Source organism: Eucyclogobius newberryi, unplaced genomic scaffold, assembly GCF_026437365.1.
Source record: "Eucyclogobius newberryi isolate DKJ021-1_F unplaced genomic scaffold, fEucNew1.0.hap1 SCAF_11, whole genome shotgun sequence".
Taxonomy (NCBI): Eukaryota; Metazoa; Chordata; class Actinopteri; order Gobiiformes; family Gobiidae; genus Eucyclogobius; species Eucyclogobius newberryi.
The window spans coordinates 16,074,907-16,102,637 of record NW_027315735.1 but is presented as its reverse complement, the minus strand read 5'-3'; the positions used below and the strand labels follow the sequence as shown (position 1 = coordinate 16,102,637).

The 27,731-nt window shown below is 39.9% G+C and overlaps 1 protein-coding gene across 1 annotated transcript in view; it reads left to right on the top strand.

The window, feature by feature from the left end:
- Positions 1-23,820, top strand: part of glra4a (glycine receptor, alpha 4a) — a 56,132-nt gene extending 32,312 nt beyond the window's left edge. The window contains exons 2-9 of the mRNA XM_072436088.1: positions 2,073-2,203; positions 5,211-5,278; positions 6,643-6,866; positions 8,532-8,614; positions 12,470-12,607; positions 12,960-13,174; positions 15,231-15,380; positions 23,092-23,820. Of these exons, the coding sequence (XP_072292189.1) occupies positions 2,073-2,203; positions 5,211-5,278; positions 6,643-6,866; positions 8,532-8,614; positions 12,470-12,607; positions 12,960-13,174; positions 15,231-15,380; positions 23,092-23,391 (1,309 nt within the window). The 3' untranslated portion in view covers positions 23,392-23,820. The remainder of the gene's footprint in view (positions 1-2,072; positions 2,204-5,210; positions 5,279-6,642; positions 6,867-8,531; positions 8,615-12,469; positions 12,608-12,959; positions 13,175-15,230; positions 15,381-23,091) is intronic.
- The last annotated feature ends 3,911 nt before the right edge of the window (positions 23,821-27,731 follow it).

Genomic DNA, 27,731 nt, shown 5'->3' with positions numbered 1-27,731 from the left:
TACACTAACATACACTAACATACACTAACATACATACTAACATACACTAACATACACTAACATACATACTAACATACACTAACATACACTAACATACACTAACATACATACTAACATACACTAACATACACTAACATACACTAACACACACTAACATACACTAACACACACTAACATACACTAACATACATACTAACATACACTAACATACACTAACATACACTAACATACACTAACATACATACTAACATACACTAACATACACTAACATACACTAACATACATACTAACATACACTAACATACACTAACATACACTAACACACACTAACATACACTAACATACACTAACATACACTAACATACATACTAACATACACTAACATACACTAACATACATACTAACATACACTAACATACACTAACATACACTAACACACACTAACATACACTAACACACACTAACATACACTAACACACACTAACATACACTAACATACATACTAACATACACTAACATACACTAACATACACTAACATACACTAACATACACTAACATACATACTAACATACACTAACATACACTAACATACATACTAACATACACTAACATACACTAACATACACTAACACACACTAACATACACTAACACACACTAACATACACTAACACACACTAACATACACTAACATACATACTAACATACACTAACATACACTAACATACACTAACATACACTAACATACACTAACATACATACTAACATACACTAACATACACTAACATACATACTAACATACACTAACATACACTCCCTTTAAGTTCATTAGAACAGAGTGGGGCTCTGAGGGTCCCGGGGAGTGAGCTGTTCTTTTGGCTCGAAGGCTTTATCAGTCAGGACAGTGCAGCTTGAAATGGTGCGAATGGGGAAGGACATTGTAGCAAACTGTCAAGAGCCAAATTCGAACTCACAACACAAGCGCACCTGTGCTAACTATTCACCCCCGAACAGCACTATCATTCCTGTTTTATGTGCCCTTGGCTAAAAATTATATAACATAATCTGCATTGCCCTGAACAGGCTTTATGTCACAGTAAACTCGTTGAAGCTCTATACTAGATTCACTGACTCCACACAGTATACCTCAGTAACACACGGCTCGGGGGGAATAAGCTCGCCATCTGTACACCGAGTACTGGCATTGTGGCAGATGTAAAAGACAGTGTAATAAAGTTTCCAGCAGCACAAAGCAATTATAAATCAAATACAAAATAGTGCAGTGCTTGTGAACTGAAGCAATTTATTCAACCTTCTTTTACCCAGCTGGGGGTGAATCCCGCTGCCTGCTTGAACCTTGTCAGTGCCATATCATCTCTATCCACATCTTCCTGTATCACTATTGAGCCATCAAACTGTCAGACCACCCTTCAATGCCTGAAGCAGTGGGAAACAATGCAGGAAATTGTGTAGTCGGTGAAAGAACTGCAACTGCAAAAACTACAAAAATTATTTAGAGTAAAGACATTTTTGTGGGGGTTATTTTTGATCAGTCTAATCATTGTGCTTTCAACTATTCCACAGCAAATCACCTTTGTCGTAGTGTGCTCTTTTTGGCTAATTCAGTTGGCTCAGGTTTGATTACAAAAGGCCCTGGTGACACACAAAAATCTATTAAAAACCACAATCAGATTAGACTTTGTGATTCCAACGCTGGTAAGCCGCTTTGTCATGGCGGTCTAAAAATACTTAGCAGTAAAATGAGCGACGTCTCCTGTGCCCTCCACTAAAAAAGTTATACTGCGACTTTAAAGAGTAAAGTTCGACGATTCCTTCAAAATGTACATGTAATCACTTGAAAAGTCCTTGCCCTCATTTGCCCACCGCCACTGGGCCTGTTTTGCTGATGACTGACTTGCTGATCGTGGTCGGCTCCTCGTCTTGATTGATTGTTATTATTTTTCCCACTGCCCACTGTTCCGCTTCTGTACAATAGTCCTCCTCTGCTCTTCTCACATCTTTTCTTCTGCTTTTCTTTGTATGTGTCCCTGTCTATCCCCTGTGTACCGTCAGACCGAGCTGCTGTAAAGAGGAGATAAAGCCACTCAGCAGGTCTGGCCCGCAGATGTCTCCCTCGGACTTCTTGGACAAGCTTATGGGGAGAACTTCGGGATATGATGCCCGAATTAGACCCAATTTCAAAGGTAAATATTAGAAATATAACACAAAGAATATATAAGCTGGGAGTACATAGCCTAAGATATATTGTTCCTTTCAGTGAAGCCAATATGAGAATTTATTGAGTAAACTTGTCAGCTGCTGGTGTATTTTGAGCGGGTTAGACCAACTACAGTGTACTGCAGTACAGTGCGTATTTGACCAAAAGGTTCATGTTCTTGTGTGAACACATGATTTCATAAACAAGCTCTCGTTTAATTAACTCAAAACCACTCCAGACCGCTTGGTTGTTTGGTAAAAATAGACTTCTTGCTGATTCTTTCCACCAGAAGTCATCCGGATCCATGCTCGCAGTGCTCCAAGGTCAGTTCACCAGCCTCTCATTAGCTGTGGGCCAAAAACGTTCAAAATGTTCAAAGGTGAAAAGGCATCAGTTTTGTAATTTAAGTAATTGGAGCAGCCCAGATTGCCCTCGGAGCAGGGCCGAGCTTCAGATTCCACATGGAGTCTATTTTCACCAAATTTCCAACATACATATATATATATATATATATATATATATATATATATATATATATATATATATATATATATATATATATATATATATATATATATATATATATTATTTATATATATATTATTTAGTCATCATTATGGTGCAGTGCTCTGCTCTTCATGTGAGTGACAAGAATACCGCTCCCTCACCACAGCCACAAGTGCTCCGCGTGCGTTGGGCCGTTTGAGTGGTTCAGTGGCGCACAGGTGCCATCTGGACATCTGGAGGGTAACATTGTAATACCTTATTGTGGGATGGGAATGTAATTAACACCCCAAGTATATACATACTTGCTGACTTACTGATAGTAACAGTATGCATTATTTCTGTCCAATGATGTTGACATTATAATTAGTTTGAATTTTGCCTTATTGACTGCCCCAAACATTTATATTTCATTGGTCTGGTGTTTACACCAGTGCGAGTGTGTGTTCAGAACGACCTGTTTTTGTTTTGATTCAATTATTTAGGACTGTCTCGGATACATACTTCCTGGAATACCTTTTTCAGGAGTGAGAGTGGCTACTATTCCTGTTGAACCTGTTCACCGGTCAACTTTAATCAATGAACAGATCGGTGGGAGCTGGGAAATCATTCAACAAAAAACTGGGGCCTTCATCTGCTGCAGTTTATTCCAAGACAGAAACAAATTGGCTATAGCTATAGTTATTTTCATTAGTGCAAAGAGTACAGGTTTTTTGTACTTTTGTACGTTAAGGAACTGTTGCATGGCTTGGAATCTATTCAATTACAAGTACAAGCATGGGCAACTGCTGAGAAATTAGTAGAAATTAGTATACCTGTACAAACACGGTTGATGGTTTCTGCATTTATTTAATTTTGTCCACCATCTGATAAAAAAAACAACTATCAAGCTCTTGGGAAGGTAAAATATGACTATTCAACAGTTTTCAGCCAAATCAACCATTCTGAGAAGAAAGAGTTCGAAACCCAAATACACAAATGAAAAAATAACCCCAAAAAAACTTTTTTTAAATGTACTAGTCATCTAATCTCATTGTTAGTTAAATTAACTTGTATTTTAGGCAGGATTTGAAATGTGATATTCCTCTGCAGAGCTTGTTTCCACTTAAGAGTAAATCAGACAAAAGAAGCCAAAACTACTAAACTCTCAGTCTAGCCATGAAGATACCAGGGAGAAGCTACAATTTTAATTTGTGATTTAGGGAAAATCAGACTGAATTATATCATTCAGACTGATTTTCCCTAAATAACAAATCATACATACATAAAGAGTTATTTTTACATTCTTGTATTGAATTTATAGTCTATCAAATGGCCATTACCATAAAGATTTTTAAAAAGTATGCCTCTTGCTACGATTTCTTAGTTGCCACTATATTAATGATACTAAAAAAGAGATTTACAATACATGTTTAAATTTTGTGAAATACCAAAGTCAAAGAAAATATTGTAATAAATTGTCCTAGTCATCGAGTCATACAGAAATACTGTATTGTGAAGTGTGAATCGTGATACGTATCGTGTTGCCAGACTATAGGCAATGCAGACCCCATTGTGCCTCAAGACAGGAGCGCACATCCAGAGCTTCTCAGGTCTCCAAAGGCAAAGTAGATGCATGTGTAGGCTGCAGGCTCAGGGCTGTGCGTGTCAGTGTGCACCTACTGTACCTGAGTGGCTGGTGGCGCAGAGCACAGCCTATGAAGCTGAAAAGGTGGTCTACACGCGTACATACGACTCTGTGGAGGTGCCCCGTTAGTGCGGTTGGTAACAATGCAGCCACATTTGCTCTGTTCAAAGCACTGTCCATGCCAAAGTTTTGCATTTTAGTTGTCTTATGGACAACATGTGATCCATGATATGAACTAAGAGGAAACTATTTTTTGTTATTAGCAAACAATTTATGTTTTAGTGATGTTAAGATGATTAAGAGTGTCTGGGAGTTATGGATAGGCTAACTCTGGTCCATGCCAAGATCAAGATCTAGATAGCTCCTCAGGCGCTGCACGGTGGCACCCGGTTAAATTGCATTATACTGTATATACCTATGTGTACAATCCTTTGTCTAAAATAAAATCAGTTGCAATAATCTGTTTTTCTATTTTTCTATCCATCTATCTATCTATCTATCTATCTATCTATCTGTAGACGGCCTTGATTCTAGGGGTGAGTGTAGTACTAACACATACAGTAGTTGTTGTCTTGTTACAATGATTACATTTGAATATATACTATATATATACTAAAGTCAAATAAAATGTCTATTTGTATTAACTTACTATGGCACCATGCAACTGAGTATGTTTGCATAAAATCATCATGCTAAACTTATTATTTACAGCCCTTCAGAGAGTAAGAAAATGACTGGTGATAGAGAAAGTCGTATAAATCACACAGAATAGGAGATGCTGAGGCCATTTTGGACATAAATTTGGGGCTGTGGATCATCTCAAATACAGCAGATGTGTTCATTTTGTTTATTGCTCTTTCAGGCCCACCAGTGAATGTCACCTGCAACATATTCATCAACAGCTTCGGCTCCATCACGGAAACTACAATGGTAAGAGAATACACTATAGACTATAAATATACAAAACACTACATAGTATTCTTACCATTTGCATGAATATTGACAAAAACTATCCACTGAAGCATAACTGTCTAATAGCATGTGATGAATGGGATCATATGTGAACACACATTGGCTTCGGCTTCATTGTGATGCCTTCAATACGGTGCTGGTGTATGAATGACAGTGTTTGTGAGCGTGGATGGGGAACAACAGATGGCAATTAGCCCATGGCAATAATCCGGCGTGTTTACAGCATGTATTTCATATGTTTATTAACATATACTGTCCTGATGAAATAATGAAATAAACAAACAAAAAATAAACAAATGGTCTTACATTTTTGTATGTTACCAGTAACTTGTTCAATCCATGCCATAAGCATTTCAGATAGTTCTGTGGATGTGAATATAATATTCACATCCACATCTAATATTATTAGATGTACAATTTGAACACTAGAAGACAATACTGATTAAAGTCCAAGTGTGGCACAATGTAGAACTTTGTATACTGTAAACAAAATCACCTTGCTATGATTTTAGATTAAACTATTTTTAGTTTATTCGTTTATTGCTATAAACTAAAATACCCTTTACTGTCTTCCTCTTGCATATCTGATCCTCCTTTTCTGTGTTTTTTGAAGCATAACAGCACAACCTTCAATGCCCATTGGGTCACTGACACACTGATAATGAACTGTCTGCTCTCCAATTAAATGAAAAATTGAGAAAAATGATGAGGAGGTCCAGAGGCTTTACATGTACAGTGCCCTTTGTGCTGGGTCAGCACAAATTGTATATTGTTCAAGAAAACCAGACCTGTGGGCCTGGAGGTCACTCTGTTAATAATGTCATTGTGTCATCTGATATACAATAGTGCTTAAAGTTATAAAATAATTGTTATAGTTTTCACAGTTCTTCCCTCTCATTAGTTAGTTTTTCACATACACTATATGTGTGTCCTGAGGTGTCTTTCATTTATCTAAGAACCAAAGTGTTAGCTCTGGGTCACAAAAAACAAAAGTGGTATGAGCATAGTAATAAAGTAAAGAAAAATCCTCCGGTGAATAATGAACAAAAGCCCTACAAGAAGTAGAAATTTTGAGTTTAAAAGTCAAGTACTTTACAGATAAAGCATTTATATGGAATCACAGTGAGCAAACGCACGCTTGAATGGATTCAAAGCAAAAGGGTCTCTGGTGTCGCTAAAATAAAACCATCGTGACTGAAGTGGCAGTGTTTACTGAGCAACCGCTTGAGACGTCTGGTCAGCACGGCTATCGATGGATGCATCAACAGCGCTGGGTCAACAACATTGTGACGGACAGAGTTTGTTATTATTACCCTCCGCAGGACTACAGGCTCAATGTGTTCCTGCGGCAGAAGTGGAACGACCCTCGCCTGGCTTACAGTGAATACCCGGATGACTCTCTGGATCTTGACCCATCCATGCTCGACTCCATCTGGAAACCTGATCTATTCTTCGCCAATGAGAAAGGGGCTAATTTCCATGAGGTCACCACTGATAACAAGCTGCTACGGATCTTCCAAGATGGCAGCGTTCTTTACAGCATCAGGTAACAGGAGATAGTTGAATTGGAAAGGTTTCATATCTCATCATATCTGCTGTTTAGCGCTGTAATAGGAAATATAGCGGTAATGAGCGGCCCGCGCTCACGCCACGCCGCCGGCCTACAACACAAGAGGAGGGGGCGCTAATGGACCCACAATCCTCCTCCTTTTACACCCACTGCCAAATCCGTGGCTCTACGCTCCTTTGCTTTACAAATATGGGAATTATTGTGTATTGAAAATTTAAATATTATGGGCAAGGTTTGAGGCTGTGCTGCACAAATACAGTTAGTTACTTAAAAGAAAACATTTGATAACTTGTAAACAAAAACAGAGATATGGTGATTTTCCCATTGGAATAACATAGGAGGTTCCTAGAAATGTTTTGATTGGCAGGCAAAATGGAATTTTTGTGCAAGATTGTATACATTGGGGAAGAACTAAATGTTATCCCCATTCCAAAGGCAATGTTTTTGAAAACCATGTGCTGCTTTTCCGCTTACTGACCGTAGCACATAAAATTAAATAAAAATATCAAAAACTTTTGATGGCCCACTTCTGAAGATGAGTCTCACCAAATTGTATGCTAATCGAGAGTTCGTAAAAGTGCATTCATGTTGAGCAACATGTTTAGCAGCTATGGCCAACATTTGGTTGGGCGGACGGCATTGCCATAATATTATTTTTAACTTTGCTTGTAACTATCTACGTCTGTGCCAAATTTCATGATTCTATGATCCGATTTTTGTGGGCTAGTGTGTTTGTGGGTGTTTGGAAGCTTAGCGCTCGATTTCTTGCAGCCTTACAGCCTTTCTCGCCAGCTTGTGGCACTAGGGCCTAATAGGGATCATTGCCATGCTACTTTGAACAAATTACTACATTTACCAGATAACTGAAAAGGAAATTATTTAATAATTGTATGCCCATTTGCAGAAAACATCAGGTCAGCCCCAACTCACGTTGAACATGGATTGTGTATTGTTAATATTGGCCTTTGCTGAGATATGCATTCAAAATCCGGAACATTAAGTTAACTTTCACTGTGAAGTGAAAAGGTAAACAGCTTCAGAGACTTAACTGCAGATTGGAAAAGTTTCAAATGACTTAGCTAACCATGAAATTGGGAAAGACAACAACCTGTGTACTCAGCTTGATTCTACCGATTCACTGCAGACGAACCCCTGAGGAAAAACATAGCCTGTGCATGTTCTATCAAATACTAAGCACTGCACGTAGAGACATTTAGAGAACTCTTTGCTGGTATGATAGTAGACAGACATACCTGTAGTGTTATCCTCAGAGTGGTGAATATGGAGCTGCTCTGTGCGGCCTCTGTAGGTAATTACACCACTTTCTACCAGACACACTCCTGAATGGGTTGGTCTGTGCTAGATCGTCTCTCAGGAAAGATTAATGCATCATAAGCACAACAATAAAAGGGCTGTTGCTGACACAAATTACCCCCATGTACCACATGGTCATTTTTCACTTTTTAACTTTATTATGTCAAGTGGTCTGGCGCAGGCTCATGGTGATTTATGTAATGCAAAGTGTCTCTACGCTGATAGTAGACTTTCCTGTTCTGTCTGTTAACCTCTCTGCCCTCTTTAGTCTCTTCTCCTTACGCTCTTTCTCACCTTTCTATGGCTCTTGCGTTCTCTCTGTCTCAGGCTAACTCTCATCCTGTCCTGCCCTATGGACCTGAAGAACTTCCCCATGGACGTACAAACCTGTACTATGCAGCTCGAGAGCTGTGAGTCTGCTTCTTTTTCACTTCATGCTAATATTCCTTCAGCTTTTCCAACTTTCCCTCTTGTTTGCTGCCATTAGTAGATTGATATTGCACAGATTATCACATTAGGTTGCATTCATGGGACATCACAACACTCTTGAATCCCTTTAAAATTTAGCTGGAGGACAGGTCAGAATTCTATGGTAGAATTTGCCTTTTAATTGTCAAACGGTTTGTAGAAATTTTGATATGTCTTTTTATGGGTCTATCCGCATGAAACAAAAATGGAATAAAGTTCAATGTCTTCTCTGTTTGCATTAATAGTATTGTTTGTAATCTACCTGAAACGCATATGAATGAGTCACCATATGGTAGCCCTGGCAACAATATTTTGTAAGATAAATTATGCAAGCCATACGGTTCTTCATAAAATTGTAAGTATTGAATATAAACCAAGCCTAATATCACTTTTAATGTAACATTTCTAACAACAATACAATACAATCTAAGTAATCAGATTAGGAAAAAAATGTAAAGAGACGTATATCTGAAAGAATCAAGAATCCGGGTGTAGTGTGCATGTTTGTTACTTTGAAAAAGAAAAAACTAGTACGCCTTCGATCTCTTTGTTAACTAGAAGCTAGATAAGGCATTGCAGTAAGTTATATTAATTACAATTCATGCCAAAAAATAGAACTATTTATCAACGTTTTGCAACTTGGGAGAAACATAATTCATCATGTAAAATTGGTCATTGTAATTCTATCTTCTGTTGTATTAAAAAAATCTGCAAAAGAATATGTAGTGCTGCACAGATAGAGTGCCCTCTTCGCGCTCCTGCTGCCTTAGCAGAGATATCATCTGCCCTGGTGAAACCAATTTCCCGGATATAAATAATAAAACTTTAATTCTGTGTCCCTTTTATTATATGTGACCCACCCCCTGAGCCTAAGGGTGACCTAATTTCCTATCACAGGAACAAAATAATTTAAGTCTAGCTAGGAGAGGACAGATGGAGCACCCTTACAGAACCCAGTACCTTACAAATAAACACACTTAGCTCTACCTACGCTGCCTTATCTGATTCAATAAGAACAAGAGCAATTGTTGATATAGAACTAGTTACTCTGTTGTGGTGGAGAAGGGAACATGATTTATTTCTGCAAATTGTCACAGGCACAAACATAAAAGGCCAATAAATTCAGAGGAGACTATACGTGTCCAAGCATAAGACAGGAATATTAAGACATTTTACCCTTTTGGACAAAGACAAACATTATGGGTGTGTTCTGAGTGTATCACCTTCCATTAGAGGAGACGTAATCATTTCAGATTAAAGTCCTGGTCAGGATAGTTGGCCTTGTAGTGATGGGTGTTCGTGCTCCACCCAAGGGTGCCATCACCTTGGCTGGAGTGAAATGGTGGGAGGACATTAGTTTTTACTGCTGCTTCTGTGGCTAGAATGTACAATGACCACTTTTGCTCTTCTTTGTTGTGGTTCTCGACAAAATGTACTATTCTGATCTTGTAAAATTACTAATAGAGAAGTCAGACTTAAAGCAACAGTATGTAACTTTCTGGAGATAGTAATCACCTGCATGATTCCATGGAAATAGAAAGTTTAAGCCTTGCTTCTGAACATTTTATTACCAAAGGAACTGTATTCCATGGAAACAAGCAGCGAGAGGTTCCTCCAGGTCAAGTACGAGTCAGATTTGTGGAGATGATCACCTGCACACATAAGGATACAAAAAAAACAAACAAACATGCTTTAATTTTAGTCCATTCTTTTGGATAAAATTTTGCATACTGGGATTTTAATGGTTTATAATGTATATAAATGTGTCAGGTATGAGAGATAGCCACAATATTTGGAAAGGTTTTCTCTTCATACGTTTTACAAACGGGTTAGGGTTAAAAATAAAAGCTGTATACTGTAGATCATAACGACCAATTATGAACTTTTGCTTATTGCAAATAGGAGTTGATCTAGATCTAGAACTATGATAAGCCCAAAATGATACATGCTGATGCTTTAACTCAGAACGTGGAAGAAAGACACGTGTTCTCTCTCTCTCTGGTCTCTGTAGCTATAAAGGAGCTGAGGCCAGTCTTCTTTTCTAGCCTTTCATGCCATGGACTCATACTGATGAATAAATAGAAGCATAAGATTTATCCATATTTCGACACATTATGGTCTTCTATATGCAGCTTTAGACTACTTGCCCTCAAACATTAATATCCAGGAATCCCAAATCCACTTACACACAAAGAAAGGTCTACAAGGCTATAATCCGTACAGCCAAAATATTTATTTTTTTGATAAAATCATCCAGAAAGGGACTAGTTTGTTTCCAAAAGAGATATCAAGCTAGACATGCAAAATAATATATAAGCCAATAGCATGTTTTCGATCATTTAATCTTTTATACTAATTAGACATTTTATTTTTAATGTGGTATCTGAATATTGGATAGAGCCAAATTCGTGCTTGAATTAGCTGACGGGCAGGATATCCAGGCAACCAGGCAAAACTGTAAAAACTGTAAATATTGCACAGTTTGGAGTAAAAGTAAAGCAGGGGGGCATTAAAGAACAAAAATCCTAGCGCGTTCAAGAAAAAATGACACATGAAAATCACATATTGAGCTGTTTCTGGAACAAACTGAGCTTTTCATTACAGTTGTCCACCTTTTAACAGTTGATTGTAGATGCCAGCTTCATCACACATTTAAAGCATTTGTATTCCCCTCACCTGTTGTGTCAAGGTATCTGTAAATGACACCCAATTCTCCTCATGAACAAGATGTTGTTTTCTCAGACTGAAGCTACGGGAAAAAACACGCTGAATGTTGAATTATTGATGCCACTGTAGCGTCGGCCTTACAGATTCTCAGCAGATGTGTGTATGATATTATTCAGATGTGCAAGGCATTCTGCGCTGTTGCTTTAGTAATATATATTTAATCAAGCGCTTCCAAGTAGGAGCACAACCCTCCAAAAGGATTATGCAAATTGAAATTTTATGTATTTCTGTGTTGTAGCCAAGAAATCAAAATACTTATTTCCATATCCCAAGTGGACATGTCAAAACAGCATTACTAAAATCATTTGAGGTTTATATTCTACGGCTTTTATGTCCGCGTTCCCTTTTTTGTCCGCTAACCTTCAGACAGCCGTGATGGCGCTGTAACTGTGTCACTTGACCTTTATTGTGACGAATACAAGGCTGGAAGTGGCTGGACAGATGGGCAAAAGAACATTACGTCTCCGAAAGACATCAGGACTTGATGCCTTGTCTCCTAGTTCCATTAAGCCAAGTTGTTGATTTTTTTTAATGTAAGGTAACAACATCTGTCTGCATAAGAGATGACAGGCAGAGGGGGAAAAGCTCCAGTTACGTCCCACAAAGGCAGCAAGTAAAATTAAAAAGTTGTGGTCATTGCACGAGAATACGCGTCATAGTTTCAGAGGGAGGACAGGGGCCTGAGTAAAACTAGTGCTGATTCTTTCGGTGTTTTCAGAGTTTTTATGTCAGGAATTCCAACCGTATTTGCCATATTAATCTTGTGTCTTAAATTCCTTCCCCATGACAAGCAATTGTACCCATGTGTGAAAAAATATACTGTATTACTTTTTTATTTTTTACCTTATTTTGACTGAAAGGAGAGACATTCAACTTGATTACAGTTTTTGTTTCATGTGGATGTGAATTACTGAGATATTCCAGGTTAAAACACTCTAATCAAACTCTATATCATAGAATTATGACCTGCCCTACAACACAACGTATAAAATATGAGCAGTTTTGACTGTTTTGATGTCATGTGAACCCAACATATTCATTTGCCAAAGCTCTTGCTCCTCTGTTTACAGTCGGTTACACCATGAATGACCTGATCTTCGAGTGGCTGTCAGAAAATCCAGTTCAGGTGGCAGACGACCTCACACTCCCACAGTTTGTGCTCAAAGACGAGATGGACTTGGGCTACTGCACAAAGTACTACAATACTGGTATGAATGTGTATTGAAATGATCCTTCGAGTTCTGGGCTGATAAAAACTGTATAATACTTGTATCTGAAAGTCAGTATTCCCCAATTGAGTATAGATCTGAAGCATATGACATGTTTTATTACTTTGTTTGGTGGGATAGAATATGTTGTAAAGCTTTATAATGGTTTTGCATCAAGTGGCAGTTTGTGAAGAAAATACATTAAGGATAGGAAACCCTCCATCTATCAGTACAGTAAGTAAATTCCATCAAAGCAAACTACACAATTTGCTTAATGTCCTCCCTGCTCGTCACCCAACACTTTGTTAGCTTTAAACAAATACTTTCCCTATCATTTGTCATGTATCTCCAGGTAAATTCACATGCATTGAAGTGAAGTTCCACTTGGAGCGTCAGATGGGATACTACCTGATCCAGATGTACATCCCGTCCCTGCTCATCGTCATCCTCTCCTGGGTGTCCTTCTGGATCAACATGGACGCTGCACCGGCCCGAGTGGGACTGGGCATCACCACAGTGCTCACCATGACGACTCAGAGTTCTGGCTCCAGAGCATCACTGCCCAAGGTTAGTTTTTTTTCATTGCGTTTCTGTTGCACATTTTCTGCTGCATTACAGTTTAATTTTCCTGAGATAACAATGAATGATTTGCAATTTAGAGTAGCAATGGTTTAATTTGTATTTAATTTGTATTTTTTTCTTGTCGATACAACAATCTAATATTTGTCTTGCTGTTGTGGCTCATAACCAGTATTTTGCCAATGTTGCTATAATTTCTTTTAAATGTAATAGTGAGGCCAATATTACAACGTTTTGTAAAATAATTAACTGTATTTTTACAATAACTGTGCGACATTCTTCAGATAATATGAAAATTATCTGAAGAATCTAAATTGTGTAACTTCTCAGCTTACAATTTTAACTCATTAGTCCCCATTTCACACTGTCCTTTCCTGTCTAATAAAGCCTATGGGCAAAATAAGTCAAAAAGGTTTTGATATTTTTGCTTTGCACAATACAAAACCAATTGCAGTTCTTGGCAACCAAAAACAATTTAATATAAAAAAAATGTTACTTGCTTCTGACCTCAGTAAAACTCACATAAATTTGACATTACTTACTTTGGGGCATATAAAATAAAATAGGTTTCAAAACACGGACTAATCTTCTTGGCCAAGGTCGCGACAAAAAGGTCAGAAACTAAATGGGACAAACTGTAATAACTGGAGTTCTGCCTGAATGAGGAGGCTGCACACCCCTGTGACATTTCGCACTGACACTTCCCCAAAAAATGATACATGATTCAGAAACTGCATTTCCCTTCCTTCCTATAATGTCTCGACCAGCTGCCAAGGCTGACCCAAATGCTCCATGAACTAAGTGACAGAGGCACAATTGATTTTTGATCAGTGAGAATGGAAAAGGATAGGCCAGTGGTGTCCTCTTAAACCTCTGGCACTGGGCTATGGGGCGATATGTAAGGACACATTCAGTTATGAGTGCTGACTGTGCAAGGAGCCGAGCCTTGTTTTGGACAAGGTGAGAAACTACATGGAGTAAACAAAAGGCAGCTCAGCAAGGACATGCTGGACACAGCTAATACGCAGACATAATGTGATGTTTGTTCAAAAGGATTTAATAACATGGTGAGATTAGATATTGTATTTAAAAATGCATGCACAAAAACGATAAATGAAGTCGGATTTAATAAAGTAAGTACACATTTGCAATATATTTTGTAAGTGTGCAGTTGATAAAGAGTTCAACTGCCAAGAAGAAAGTTTTGTGGCCCATATTTTCTGATTAATTGTAAAGGTGCAACATGTTACTTTTCTGTTGCAGTGTCCGTCACCTGCTTAACTTGACTAGTGATGTTATTGCTTTGCTTGGATGTTCCACAGTGCTGCTTTAAACTGATTTATTTTTGCATGAATTCAAAAAGTTTTTTGCAAAAAAATACTTCACATTCTTATTATGAGAAGTCTTTTCTGACCAGTAACTTGGCCTGGTGTAAAATGTATTTTACTGAAATACTAAATAATCCCCCTCCGTCCATTTTCATCTTAATGTTCCAAATTAGGGCTATTTTGGCAACATTACAAAATGTATATGAAAACTTTACATGGTGAAAAACTGTAATACTTTTCTTTTTACATTTATGTGAGAAAACCACAAAATAAGTTTTAAAATGATCGTTCTCAATTTAGTTTATCTTAATAAACTTACAAACAGCACTAGAAACATGTTTTCAGATTATAAATCTCAGTGAAGTTGCTGCACAAACTTCCATTCCGAGTAAACGTTTCCATGTCATGGCTGCTTTAGCAGATGTGCCCTGCACTGTGCAGGTCGATGGAGTGTGTCCTCCACTCACTGAGTTCAGTGCATATTGCTCATGTGCCGTGACAGATCATTCACTAACTATTAGACTAGGCCTCTCCTCCAGTCTTCAGCCTTGACCCGTCTCTATATGACAACTTCAAACGGCTCTCTTTGCCTCATTACAATTCCAGTCCATAGCACCGAAGCACTAAGAAATGTCCGTGTTTTGAACCCAGCCTCAGATTACCCATCAGCCCCATTGATCCAGTATTGATGCCTTTATGACCTTGTCTGTTCCCAGGTGTCCTATGTGAAAGCTATTGACATCTGGATGGCCGTGTGCCTCCTGTTTGTGTTCGCCGCCCTGCTGGAGTACGCCGCAGTCAACTTTGTCTCACGGCAACACAAGGAGTTCATCAGGCTCAGGAAAAAGCAGCGGCAGCAAAGAATAGTAAGTGTAAATCAAGCATGCATACACAAAAAAAAAAAAAAAAAAGATATACAAGCTGACGCACGTTGTTATGGAGTTCCTAAAAACCTGGAGTCCCTGTCAGGTGCCATTGCATTGAGTTATGTCTCTTGTTACCGTGGCTCTATATTCAGCAGCTGACAACATCAACACACTACAGCTATCATATTACATGAAGGAGATGAGCTCATTTCAGTTCAGTGCTTCTCTGTAGTGAATGTTGACCTGTAAAGACTTTTTTCATCTTTTCTCTCAATCACAACTTTTGACACCGGTATCTCCTGGCCGTAAACATATGAACATTGAACTCAAAATTAACTGAAACTAAAGCCCGCAGCCTTCTCTGTAGCAGGCCTAATGAGTCAATGCAACCAACTTGTTAGCCTGCTAATTATTTGTACAGCCTTATTTGCAATAGCTAGGTTATGACAGTTAAGATCAGAAGTATTGTCTGTCTTAGTATCAAAAGTGTTTCCATGAATAATGTTCGGCCAATTCCCGCATTCCAGATTCCATTTCATGCATGGGTCAAGAATAATAATTGAGTGTTTCTAAATCACAATCAGGCAATTGAATAAAATGTCTTAGTTGAAGTTTTGCGAGGTTATTTGTATCAAACCCAATTTAATCAAACGACAATAAATGGTTGTGTTCAGAGACTCTCAGACGGGTGCGTGCGTTGCCTTGGTTCAGCTCTTCTCCTTTTTTCTTAGTATAAAACCATTGCTTTCTCCCTTCGATATTCAACAAGTGCAGCTTTAGAAACGTAAAGGACTCTGTCAGAAACAAGGTTCTCTCTCGATACAGTTAAACTAAAAATGGACCGTTTTCCTGTGTTCATCTTTTGTCTTGCTTTATAGTTCAACTTCATTCATAACGCTCCATTCGTCAAAAATAGACTCCTTTGTGTGTGTTTGCCACAGAGCCACAGTCGGAGCCACAGTCGGAGCAAACATAAAACCAGCTAGGGCATCTTGCATGAATAAATGGGCATGAATATAAGCACAACTTGAACTGCTTGTGTGTAAAGTGCAATATTTTAAGCCTACCAGATTATAATAATTAATAGACTTTCCAGTATCTTCTATGCTGCTTAAAGTGACAGGCTTCTTCTCGGATTAGCAATAATATCTTATGATACATTGCTCAAGGTAAAGACTATCAGTGGTACTAGAGTCCAAATAGAATCAATACTAGATTAGACACTTTGGAAATCCTCTCCGGGGCACACAGTGGTGTTGCCTGTAAAGACAGAGAGTTGAGGAGATTTACTGGTCTGTCTGCCCTTCTGTGTCGATACACAAGGAGAGAAATGATGTGGACAAGGACTTTCCCTGTCCGCACAACCCGCACAATTACCTCAACTGAAGACTGAATGCTGACATACTATCCATCTGAGGGCGACTGGCACTGACCTGACACCTGAACTGGACAGAGCAAGTCCACCAAATACAGTCAATGCACTAATCACACTGGAGATTGGCACTGCTAATTATAGACTATGGGTGGAAAATACCAGGGGCGTTTGACTGGGGACGTAAAGGGTAATTGTTTATCCAAGGCCCAGTGCAGAATGGGGGCCTCGCAAAGACTGAAGCAGTGTACTCTGCCTGGCACAGGACAAATGATCATTTGTACTGGTTATGCATTGTCTCTGATCAAATAAATACATTTAGGAAGTCAGATCTTTTAGAGTGCGTTCAGACAATTAGGATGTAAAAAATAATCGTTACCGGTATTTAATTAATTGTGATTTTTCAGGTCACACTATAATCTTTAGAACTAAAGACTAATGATTTGGACTATTTTTGAAGCAAAATTAAGTAATTTCAATACTTCTTTACTCAAAGTACACCTGCAGTAAATGTATAGGGATTTTTATGTGGATGTTTATATCATAATATCTTTACTTTTGCATGCAGAAAGTTTGATTTCATAAAGCTGGTCAAATACTAATGGAACAATCTGTATTAGAATTAAAGAAAAATAAAGATTTCCCTTTTGTGAAGTGTGGACGCAAACAATTTCAATGCAATCCACTCTGTGATTGCATGCCTAGATTTATAAGATTAAATCTTATTATAAGGTATTAAAAATGGTGCTGTGTGTTGTAAATTACATGCTCAGCTTATTCACTAATTATTTATTGCTCCTTAATAGTAAAATCTTGCATTGTTATGAATAATGCACTGGCACCACATAACTTTTTAATTACCGGTAACCAAGGCCACAGTGTTTCATTTTCACATAATGCCCATGCCCAAGGTGTTTTTCAATTTGTTTTTTAACTTGAGGCACGGATTTTAATGTGTCTATACTTTTCCTTGTAACGGAGGACGTGGCCGTTCACCCTGGGAGTGTGGACTCATTACGGAAAGTGAATGACATGCACTGTGTCCAGCAGCAGTCCTCCAACAAGGGTGTGAGTCAGCAGTGCAGCGCCTGTGCGAGGGTAACCCTGACCTCCATGACCACATTTTGACCATGTACACGTCTCTTAAATGAAAGCCACACAACTTTCTCCTCAACTTTCCCCTCTGTCAGGTGTTTGCCCAAAGTCTGCCTCATATTCTGCCCGTGCCTGACCTCTGTCCCTGCACTCGCCCTTTCTCCCTCCACACTGTCACGCTCACTTTAGTGCTGATATGAAGAAATGTGCTCTTGGTGTTCACCTTTGCCATGCTGAATGTGTAAAATGTTTGATTCTAGAGAGTGTTGTATTATTTATTTTACTCCTATATTTTTGTTTGAGTGTGGTTCTCAGATTCTAGAATGTGATGATGTCTTTTTTTTAGAAATAACAAGACAAGTCCTCAGCATGTAGTCCAGCGTAACTGTCCCATTTTGGGCAATCAAATTTGTCAAATTTTAAATAAAGAATTATAGTGTATCTCATTGAGATACACTGGAAGATAAATTCACAAATAGTTGGTCTTATAGCATAACTGTTGAAGCCAAAAATAGTTTTTAATATTAATCTTACCCAGAAAGACTTTTACAGGCCCAAAAAAAAATTCTTTACCTTTTTCCCCCGAAAGCTTTGAAAAATGACTTAAAAAAATAGATGAACCTGATATTTTTGCTCTAGTCCTAGACCCTTGAACATGCTATATTATTTCAATGATAATCTGCATTTTAACAATATTCATTTTAGCTGTCCCCCACCTTTATTATTGACCTATAGAATGTTGTGAGGTCATAGGGACCCCGTAAAAGGGTATTTCTTAGTAGACTCCCCTATAAAATTATGTTTCAAAGCAAAGACTTTTGGAGAATACATAAAAATAGTACGTGTCTCCCAAAAAATGGAAACACATTTGCTACGATGAGCACCTATTATCTGCAGAGAAACGCACCATTAGATTTGACCACATGACGGACTGCATCTTTTAGGAGGGAGGGAGATACTTAAACTGAGCTAAAAGAACTACAACTCCCTTCTGTCCTGCTGTATGGGCACTCTGTCACCATGACCACAACATTCTTAGAGATATTTTGTTGTAATTATTTAATAATTCATTTATTGTGGCCACGACCATGATGCTGTTTCTTAGTTTCTTGCCAAATGTTTAACTTTAATTCTAATGTCAAGGGGATGACAGCGTCACGGTGACAAATATACCAGCGCTCATAGTTTCCTGGCCCCTTTCTAAACAGACCTGACCGCCCACCTTAAGTCCCCCATGCAAAACAGAATCTCACCAAGTGTCCGAGGCCTGTCACAGCTAAGCCACATGTCTATTCATATTCTCTTCAGAGAGTGGAACAATGTCTCACTCATGCAGGAGGAAAGAGTGCACCACCATTTATCACGGCACACCACCAAGAAAGAGGTTTTTGGTCCGCTTGAGATCTGGACTGGACTAATAATAGGTTTTTGAGAGGTTTCCAGATCTCCTCAAGTGTCCTGTGACCCATTATTCAGTTATTAAATGGGAAAATATAATTGTTACGCCTCAATAAATTAACTATATGAATATTTTTTTGTTTCCAAAGACTAATTGACTCACAATGCTAAAAAAAATCTGGGGGAAATATCTTGAAGAAGTGCTCTTGTGACTTGCATATATTTAAACCAGCGGAACAGTGATTGGTAAAATCTTCTTAACTTTCTACATAATGTTAACCACATCCTATCTTTAGATCCACACGTATTCAAAGACCTGTGGACGCAGACAAAGCAGGAAAGGAGAATGATGTGTCTTGCCCAACGACACTAAGGCATTGTACATTGAACTACACATTTTCAGGATAGTGTAAGAACTTGCAGAAGTCATTGATTGGCCTTACAGAATAACACATAGCCGTAGTCCATTGGTAAAAGTGCACTGTGCAACTTTTCTGACTATGGTAAGGGATCTCAAAATCAGTTGAAGCTCAAGACGTCATAAGGCGCTGGTACAGCTGGCAGCCCGGTGTAAACGCTCTCTCTTCTTTCTCACACTTATTGTGCTTTATCTCCTATATTTTGTAAATATAGTTAGTATATTTTTCTATTTTACTGTACGATAGGGACACGCGCTGGAATATTTTTTTAATTCAACTGTTTTTGACTTTTTTCGGCTGGATTTGAGCGTTTTTCGTTGTGTTGTTGTGTTGTTGTGACGTGAGCTAGCTCCGAGCGAGCCCACCAGCCCACCAGCCCCCCCCGCGCCCTCCGGCCGCGCTAAAGTACGGCGTGTCGTCGGTACACGTTTATATACACGTTTATATGAAAGAGGAACTCCACGAACGATCGGGACACGCACTGGAATCGCTTTAAATTAACTTGTTTTGACTTTATTCGGCTGGATTGAGTGTTTTCGTCGTGTCGTTGCGATGTGTTTTGGCTCTGAGTCCCCCGGCCCCGCCCCCGGCTCCGGCCCCGCCCCCCGGCTCGGGCCCCGCCCCCCGGCTCCGGCCCCGCCCCCCGGCCGGCGCCGTACCGCGTTTCCACAAAGGAGGAACTCATGAAACTGCGGAGAACAGTCGTCTTACCCGGAGATCGTCACGTTATCCCGGCGCAATACTGACCTAACCTAATACTGATGTGCAATTCTGTCGTATGTGCAATTGCTGTTGGAATTCATGTGCAATCTATGTGCTGTCGTGACACATATTCATGTGCAATTACTGTCGGGATCACATGCAATGGTATTTATTTATTTATTTGTCTATGGGAGTTTTTATTTATTTATAGGAGATCTTCTACTGAAAGTGTTTTTCAGACTTCCTATAAGTGATCTGTTCTTCTGTATCTACCTCTGTATCTACCTGCGTTGCACCAATGTAATTTCCCCATGTGGGACAATAAAGGAATATCTTATCTTATCTTATCTTAAAAGACAACTTTTTTTTTTTGTCTCTCTCTGGACCCCCTCCCCCCCTCAAAAGACAAAAAAAAAATGGCTGGCTTCACATCAAATTCTACGTGTTGATAAAACGATAGTAGCTTGATAGACCCTGCTCACCTCTAGTTCCTGAACATCCTTTGGTAAGTTTATCAGTAGAAGTTATGAACTCTCAAATAATGTCACCTGTCGCGCATGTTTGTTTACTCAATCCACATGGTCCACGGGCCCTACGACCATCCTATTCAACCCAAACTGTGAGATGACCACATTGAGATTGTCTCAAGAAGATGCTCTAGTGAAAAACTAATGTTTCTTGTCAAAACCTGTAATTGTCAATTGCCTGCGTTTAGACCTTAGACGTGCTGTCAGAAGGACAGAAGCACAACACATGCTTTAGTCTCAGTGAGAATCTCACGTCTTCTGTGATTGGCCGAAACCTCATGCCGGGTTTGTGTTGGTCCTTCTTCCGGGCAGTGCGTAGCACGTTACTAGAGCCAAATCTCTTTATCATTTGCTGCGCCGTCTTGCTGCAAAAAAGCGTTTCCAACTTTTCTGAACCGCTCGCGCTTGCCACGACACGCCGTGCTCCCCGTACGCACCCGCCGTGCTCCGCGCCTGCACCCGCCGCCTAATTTTGGCCTAATGCTCGTTGCTGATAGTTTTTTGCATTTCAAAAAAATTACTGCCACAATGATGTATTGAAGCTTCAAAGCAACAAAAAGACGAAATGTAGGGTCAATCCCTCACCTGCTTGTTCCTTTGGAGATACACAGTTTTGAAAATTGGCTATAAAGGCTATCGCTATTTTTGAGATGTCACGGATTGATTGCTGCAACTCATTGTGTAATGGCTTAGACCAGGCACAGCTCAGCCGTCCACAGGGGGAACAGCATGCAGCAGGTCACCTTTTTATCACAGCGGCCTTAAATCCCTGCACATTTTAGAATACATTATAAAAGTCTTATCATGTTTAGGACCAGGCTCAGGACCAGGCTCAGGACCAGGCTCAGGACCAGGCTCAGGACCAGGCTCAGGACCAGGTTTAGGACCAGGCTCAGGACCGGGTTTAGGACCAGGCTCAGGACCAGGCTCAGGACCGGGTTTAGGACCAGGCTCAGGACCAGGACCAGGACCAGGCTCAGGACCAGGCTCAGGACCAGGTTTAGGACCAGGCTCAGGACCAGGCCCAGGACCAGGACCAGGCTCAGGACCAGGTTTAGGACCAGGCTCAGGACAAGGCTGGACCAGGACCAGGACCAGGTTTAGGACCAGGCTTAGGACCAGGCTCAGGACCAGGCTCAGGACCAGGCTCAGGACCAGGCTCAGGACCAGGCTCAGGACCAGGACCAGGCTCAGGACCAGGTTTAGGACCAGGCTCAGGACAAGGCTGGACCAGGACCAGGACCAGGACCAGGTTTAGGACCAGGCTTAGGACCAGGCTCAGGACCAGGTTTAGGACCAGGCTTAGGACCAGGCTCAGGACCAGGCTCAGGACCAGGCTCAGGACCAGGCTCAGGACCAGGACCAGGCTCAGGACCAGGTTTAGGACCAGGCTCAGGACAAGGCTGGACCAGGACCAGGACCAGGACCAGGTTTAGGACCAGGCTTAGGACCAGGCTCAGGACCAGGTTTAGGACCAGGCTTAGGACCAGGCTCAGGACCAGGCTCAGGACCAGGCTCAGGACCAGGCTCAGGACCAGGACCAGGCTCAGGACCAGGTTTAGGACCAGGCTCAGGACAAGGCTGGACCAGGACCAGGACCAGGACCAGGTTTAGGACCAGGCTTAGGACCAGGCTCAGGACCAGGTTTAGGACCAGGCTTAGGACCAGGCTCAGGACCAGGCTCAGGACCAGGCTCAGGACCAGGACCAGGCTTGGGAGCAGAGGAGACGGGACCTTTTCCGTTGTAGGACCTCAGCTGTGGAATAACTTACCTTCGCACATTAGAACTGTACAGTCCTTTGAGCACTCAAAATGCACTTTTTCTCTTTGGAATTTAATTCCATATCCAGCAAGATAAGCTTTTATTATTATTTTATTTTGTGCATGTTATGATTTTTATTCTTCTAATGTATTGTTTATCTGTACAACACTTTGGTAAGCTCTGGCTGTTTTTAAATGTGCTTCACAAATACATTTGATTTGATTTAAATGCTATACCGTGGAGCATTCTAGGCAGTTGGTGTACCCTCCTTTATAAAACACACAGAAAGCACCTTTTACATGTTGTGTTGATGTTTAAATGAGTGAATGTTTTTTTGTGGTGCACCCCTCCTTCCTGCATGGTTTTGGGTCAGCAGGGGGACACGGCTAATTGTCACTGACAGCTAACGCGCTCTACCCTCTGCTTGACTCCACAGGAAGAGGAGCTGGTAAGGGAGAGTCGCGGCTTTTATTTCCGGGGCTACGGCCTGGGTCACTGCTTGCAGAAAGAGGGCACTCCAGTCGAAGTGTCTACCGTGTTCTCCCCTCCTCCGCCGCTCCCTCCCCCGGTCACCATATGCGACAGCGAGACGGTGCACAAGAGATTCGTGGACCGTGCCAAGCGGATTGACACCATATCCAGAGCGGTGTTCCCATTGAGCTTCCTTATGTTCAACATCTTCTACTGGATCACCTTCAAAGTGCTGCGACACGAGGACGTCCATGCAAACTTGTAGAGAAAATGTCCAATGCTACGAGCGATCTATTTTTTCTGGAAAACCAAACCTGCCTGTCAGAGCTACATCCACATCGAGGGCGTGACCATTGCTCAAAACTTGTGCTCAGGTGCCACTTCAGGATCCTGAGATGCTGGTGAAATGACTTGAATTTTAACATTATACATCTTTGAATGAATGTTTTTGAAGAACTCAAAATGCAGACATTTTTCTACCAGATAACTACATGGGCTCAGCAGGCGGAAAATAGAGGATCTTTGATATTTATGTAAAGTGGTGATCAATAATTTCAGCCACATATTGTAGCAAGATATTCTATACAACCATGTATAAAATGTATATATACAAAGCTGTTCATCTAACTGCAAAAGCACAAATATGTATTTCCTTTTGTCTGAATTTAAATAAATTGTTATTCTGCCAGGAAAAGATGAATGTCTCTTTCAATGCACTCAATATACACTGCACAAGCATAATGTCACAGCTGTCAATCTGCTCTTCAATGCAAATTGAAAGCACTATATATTCTGACACCATGTTATGCCACAATCACTACAATAATCAAAGCTGCATAAAATGTATTTGTGGTACAATTTTGTGTTTCAAATTCCTTGGGCACACAATGTTTTTAACACATGTACACACTACTTAAAAACTGAGACTAACTAAACTCAAACTAAACCTGGACTAGACCAGGACTAAAATTAGACAAACAAAACTAAACGATGGGACTAAACATGGGCAGTGTTTGATGTCATAACAGGTCAATGTAAAATTCATAGAAATTCTCACACAGAAACACAAGACAACTATATATAGCAATGCTTTCAGTGGCTAGCAATGCAGTTACAGATTAGCTGCCCCACACTAATGCTTTTCTATTGGAGCATTAAAAGACCCGATCAAGTCAAATCCCCAACACACCAGGCACGAAGCTTAAACCCAAAGGTAGTAAATCTAATTTGACCATAATGCAATCTTTAGTCGACGCAAAAGAAGTTATCAGCACACCGGCTCCTTTGAAAAGCTTGTTTTTATTATGGCAATAATTGTTCGCTGTGAAACCAGATGAACACAATCGATGCAGGAGGAATCATGGCTCAAGCTTCTTAAGAGCTGCCATTACCTTCAGAGCAAAAGTGTGCAAAAGCAGGGATGTGGAGACGGGGGAGCATCACCAGGGAGGACAAATGGGTTTTTTAATAGGAAATCAGGGGGTTGTTTTATCAACTAATGAGTTTGAAAAGTGCCTCGGCGTTTCAGTGTTAATGACAATGAATTCTAAGAGGCGGCTGCTGTCCTTTTGTCTGCAGTCCTAATACACTCTTCTGTTTGCTGTGCTCCCCCAGGTAATGAGGCAAATGTGTGTCTTAATGTATGGGCTGGTTCTGTATCTTCTTATTGGTATAATGAGGATGACTTATTTAACGTTTATAGCAGAAATGGCAACACGCTGCATTTTATGGTACATCAACAACATTTTATAAGACTGCTTAAAACAGCTTGTTTACTTCATTCCTTTGAATGTAATCACATTTTAGACACATTTGAAGCTGAATGTAACATTCCTGTTAAGTGCCTATATTTGATTATTTTAAACATATTCTAATGGTTATTAAAAACAAGACATTATAGTCAAACAAACCTTAGTTTCTCAGTGCGTATTCATATTATATAACAAAACGTTAAATATGAAGCTTGCTCTAACATCAAGCATACAAATGTCCGTTTGATACAAACAGATATGGATTACAAGTAAAAAGAAAAAAGAACACAGAGGTCTAAGAAACTGCATATTTCTGCAGAATAAATGCATAAACGCTGTAAATCTGAAGTAAGAGAAGATTTAGTTCTGAATTGGATATTCAAGTGGAAAAGTCTTCCGCAGTTGAGAGACATCCGTTACAAAAGGCTGTGATTGGATAGTCCCAAAATGTGACGCTCTATGGTCAGGTCCCAGACCCTCTTGCATTCAAACAGAAAGAAGGAGGGACTGCCAGGAATTATACAAATTCTAAACTCAATGAGAAACAATGACTCAGAATAGGATAACTTTGAAAGGAGTGCTATGCTGTTCTTGAACCTCAATGTTACAAAACAGATTAATCTCACTGGAGATATCATTAGTCCCAGCCAAAAATGTATTTAACCTCAACTTGTTTTTAAACTAAACCAAACTCAGACTTACACTCAAACACTGAAGACTTGATAATGGTTGTGAGTGACTGGAAGACGCTATTTGAATAATAGCAACACACTATCCAATCAGAGACGGGGCTTGAAGGACCGCAAACATGGAACCGACCGTATCATTTATTCAAAAATGTGCATAAGACATCTTTTTCCACTTCAGAGCTGTAATGGTATTGTTCCAGGCCTTCAAGAAAAAAACATAAGCTGCTTTCTTAAATCCACCATCCCTGACACTGACACATTCAAAATAGCCCTGTGATTTGTGGGCCATCACGATGTGCCACCTCATCCCGAAAAACAGCATGTACCCGTCCAATGTATATCCTTTTTCTCCTATTTTGAAGGCACGAGAAGACTGATGGATTCCAATAACGGGGGGCCTAAGCTTGAGCAACCAAACCAAATCCCTACGGTGTGTTGACTCGGACAAACAACACCCCCGCAACCTTTTCCCCATGTCACCGCGGCAACCATCACCGCCTCTGATCTATAAAGTAATCCTGCACGTGAAAAGGACGGTCCTAAATGAGACATTAAATATTCATTGTTCCATGAGGTACCTCGATGAAGTGTGGATGTAGCTGGAGATTCCCCCGCAGTAATGACCACTTTATGTTGATGAATGTCACACCAACGCAAGAGTCATCAGATTAAAACTAACACAAAACAAACAAGAATAGAGAGATGAGCGTATCGGCGCCATCATGTTCAAGGCGGGATAATCAGCATGCGCTTCCCCCCTCCACGTTTCAGCTGAATGTCAATGGTGCCAGCGCTAAAACTGATGTGTGAGCTCGGAGAAAGCAGCCTTAAGACTTGCAATCAATAACGCTGTCCCTTGGAGCGCGGGCGTCGTACCCTTTCATGCACATAAAAACACAAACACACACATGTAGACACAATATAATCTGTGGATATCTGTGCCACGGTGACATTTTACTAGCATTGTATTGATGGACTGGCAATAAGAAGGATGTCCATTTTTGGTGGGGAATGTTAGAGAAGGAGCATGGTTAGCACATCACTGTAGTTTTGTCTTTGTTTATTCATTTATTGATTTCCTACTGTAAAGTCAGGGTCATGGGAGGCGGCAGCTTTTCTTATCTACTTTAGGTTTAAGTAAGTGTGCAATGGCTGGATAAAGTCACCTGCTTATTTATGGTAGGCTTTACATAAATCATTTAACATGGAAGAAGAGGGTGATTTTGTCAAGACAATTTTAAAATGGTTGTTTATAAGGTTTGTAAAATATATATATAGGGTACTCTTTTAAAAAATATATATATATTTCTTAATTTTACCACTTACATATTCCATACATTTACAGCAATATTTAATCCAATATCTGATAGATGGCAATAATTCCAATGATAAACATATTATCTGACGATTATAGGATTTCTGTCAATATTGCACCTGTATATGGGTCAAATATATGAGTCACTGATACATGAATGCCTTTGGACAGGACAGAACAGTTAGATATGACCACTTGGCAGCATTATTCTATGACCCGTGTCACAGAATTGTGCCAATTAAGGGACTCATATTATGCTAAATTAACTTTTTGAGCTTTAATTATGTGTTATAACATTGTTCCGGCTTCAAAAACATATCTGCACTTTTACTTAGCTTCATTCACACATGTTCTCTCCCTTCTGACCTTCTGAGCCTCAGAAAACTCTGATCTGATCTGAACACTGGTGAAACATTTTCCAGTTTTCTGATGTCATCGGTATAGAGCTCCAAAATCTTCTGTGCAGTTTTGTCCAAAAATCATCCCCAGACTAAGCCTTTTTGCAGTCAAATCACTTCATTACAACAGCTTGCCTGCATTAGCGTGTCATGGGCAGCTTTTGTTTATTTCCCTCTGGTAATTCCCACAGCTGCCTTTGCTCTGCTTTTATTTTCTTAAACATGAGATGCCAAAGTAAAGGTGGTTATGCTTATGTCGGACAAGGCATGGGGGTGAAGTTTGGGGAGGACCATTCAGCTACATTTTCAGTGTTTCCGCTTGCACTATGTTATCACGTTATGTTTTTAGATGAAAAAACAGACTCAAATGCATAGAGTGACACACAAATGGCAGATTGTGGATTGTCTTTCCGGCTAAAGTTCTGAAAGACATTACATCTAAAATTCATGCA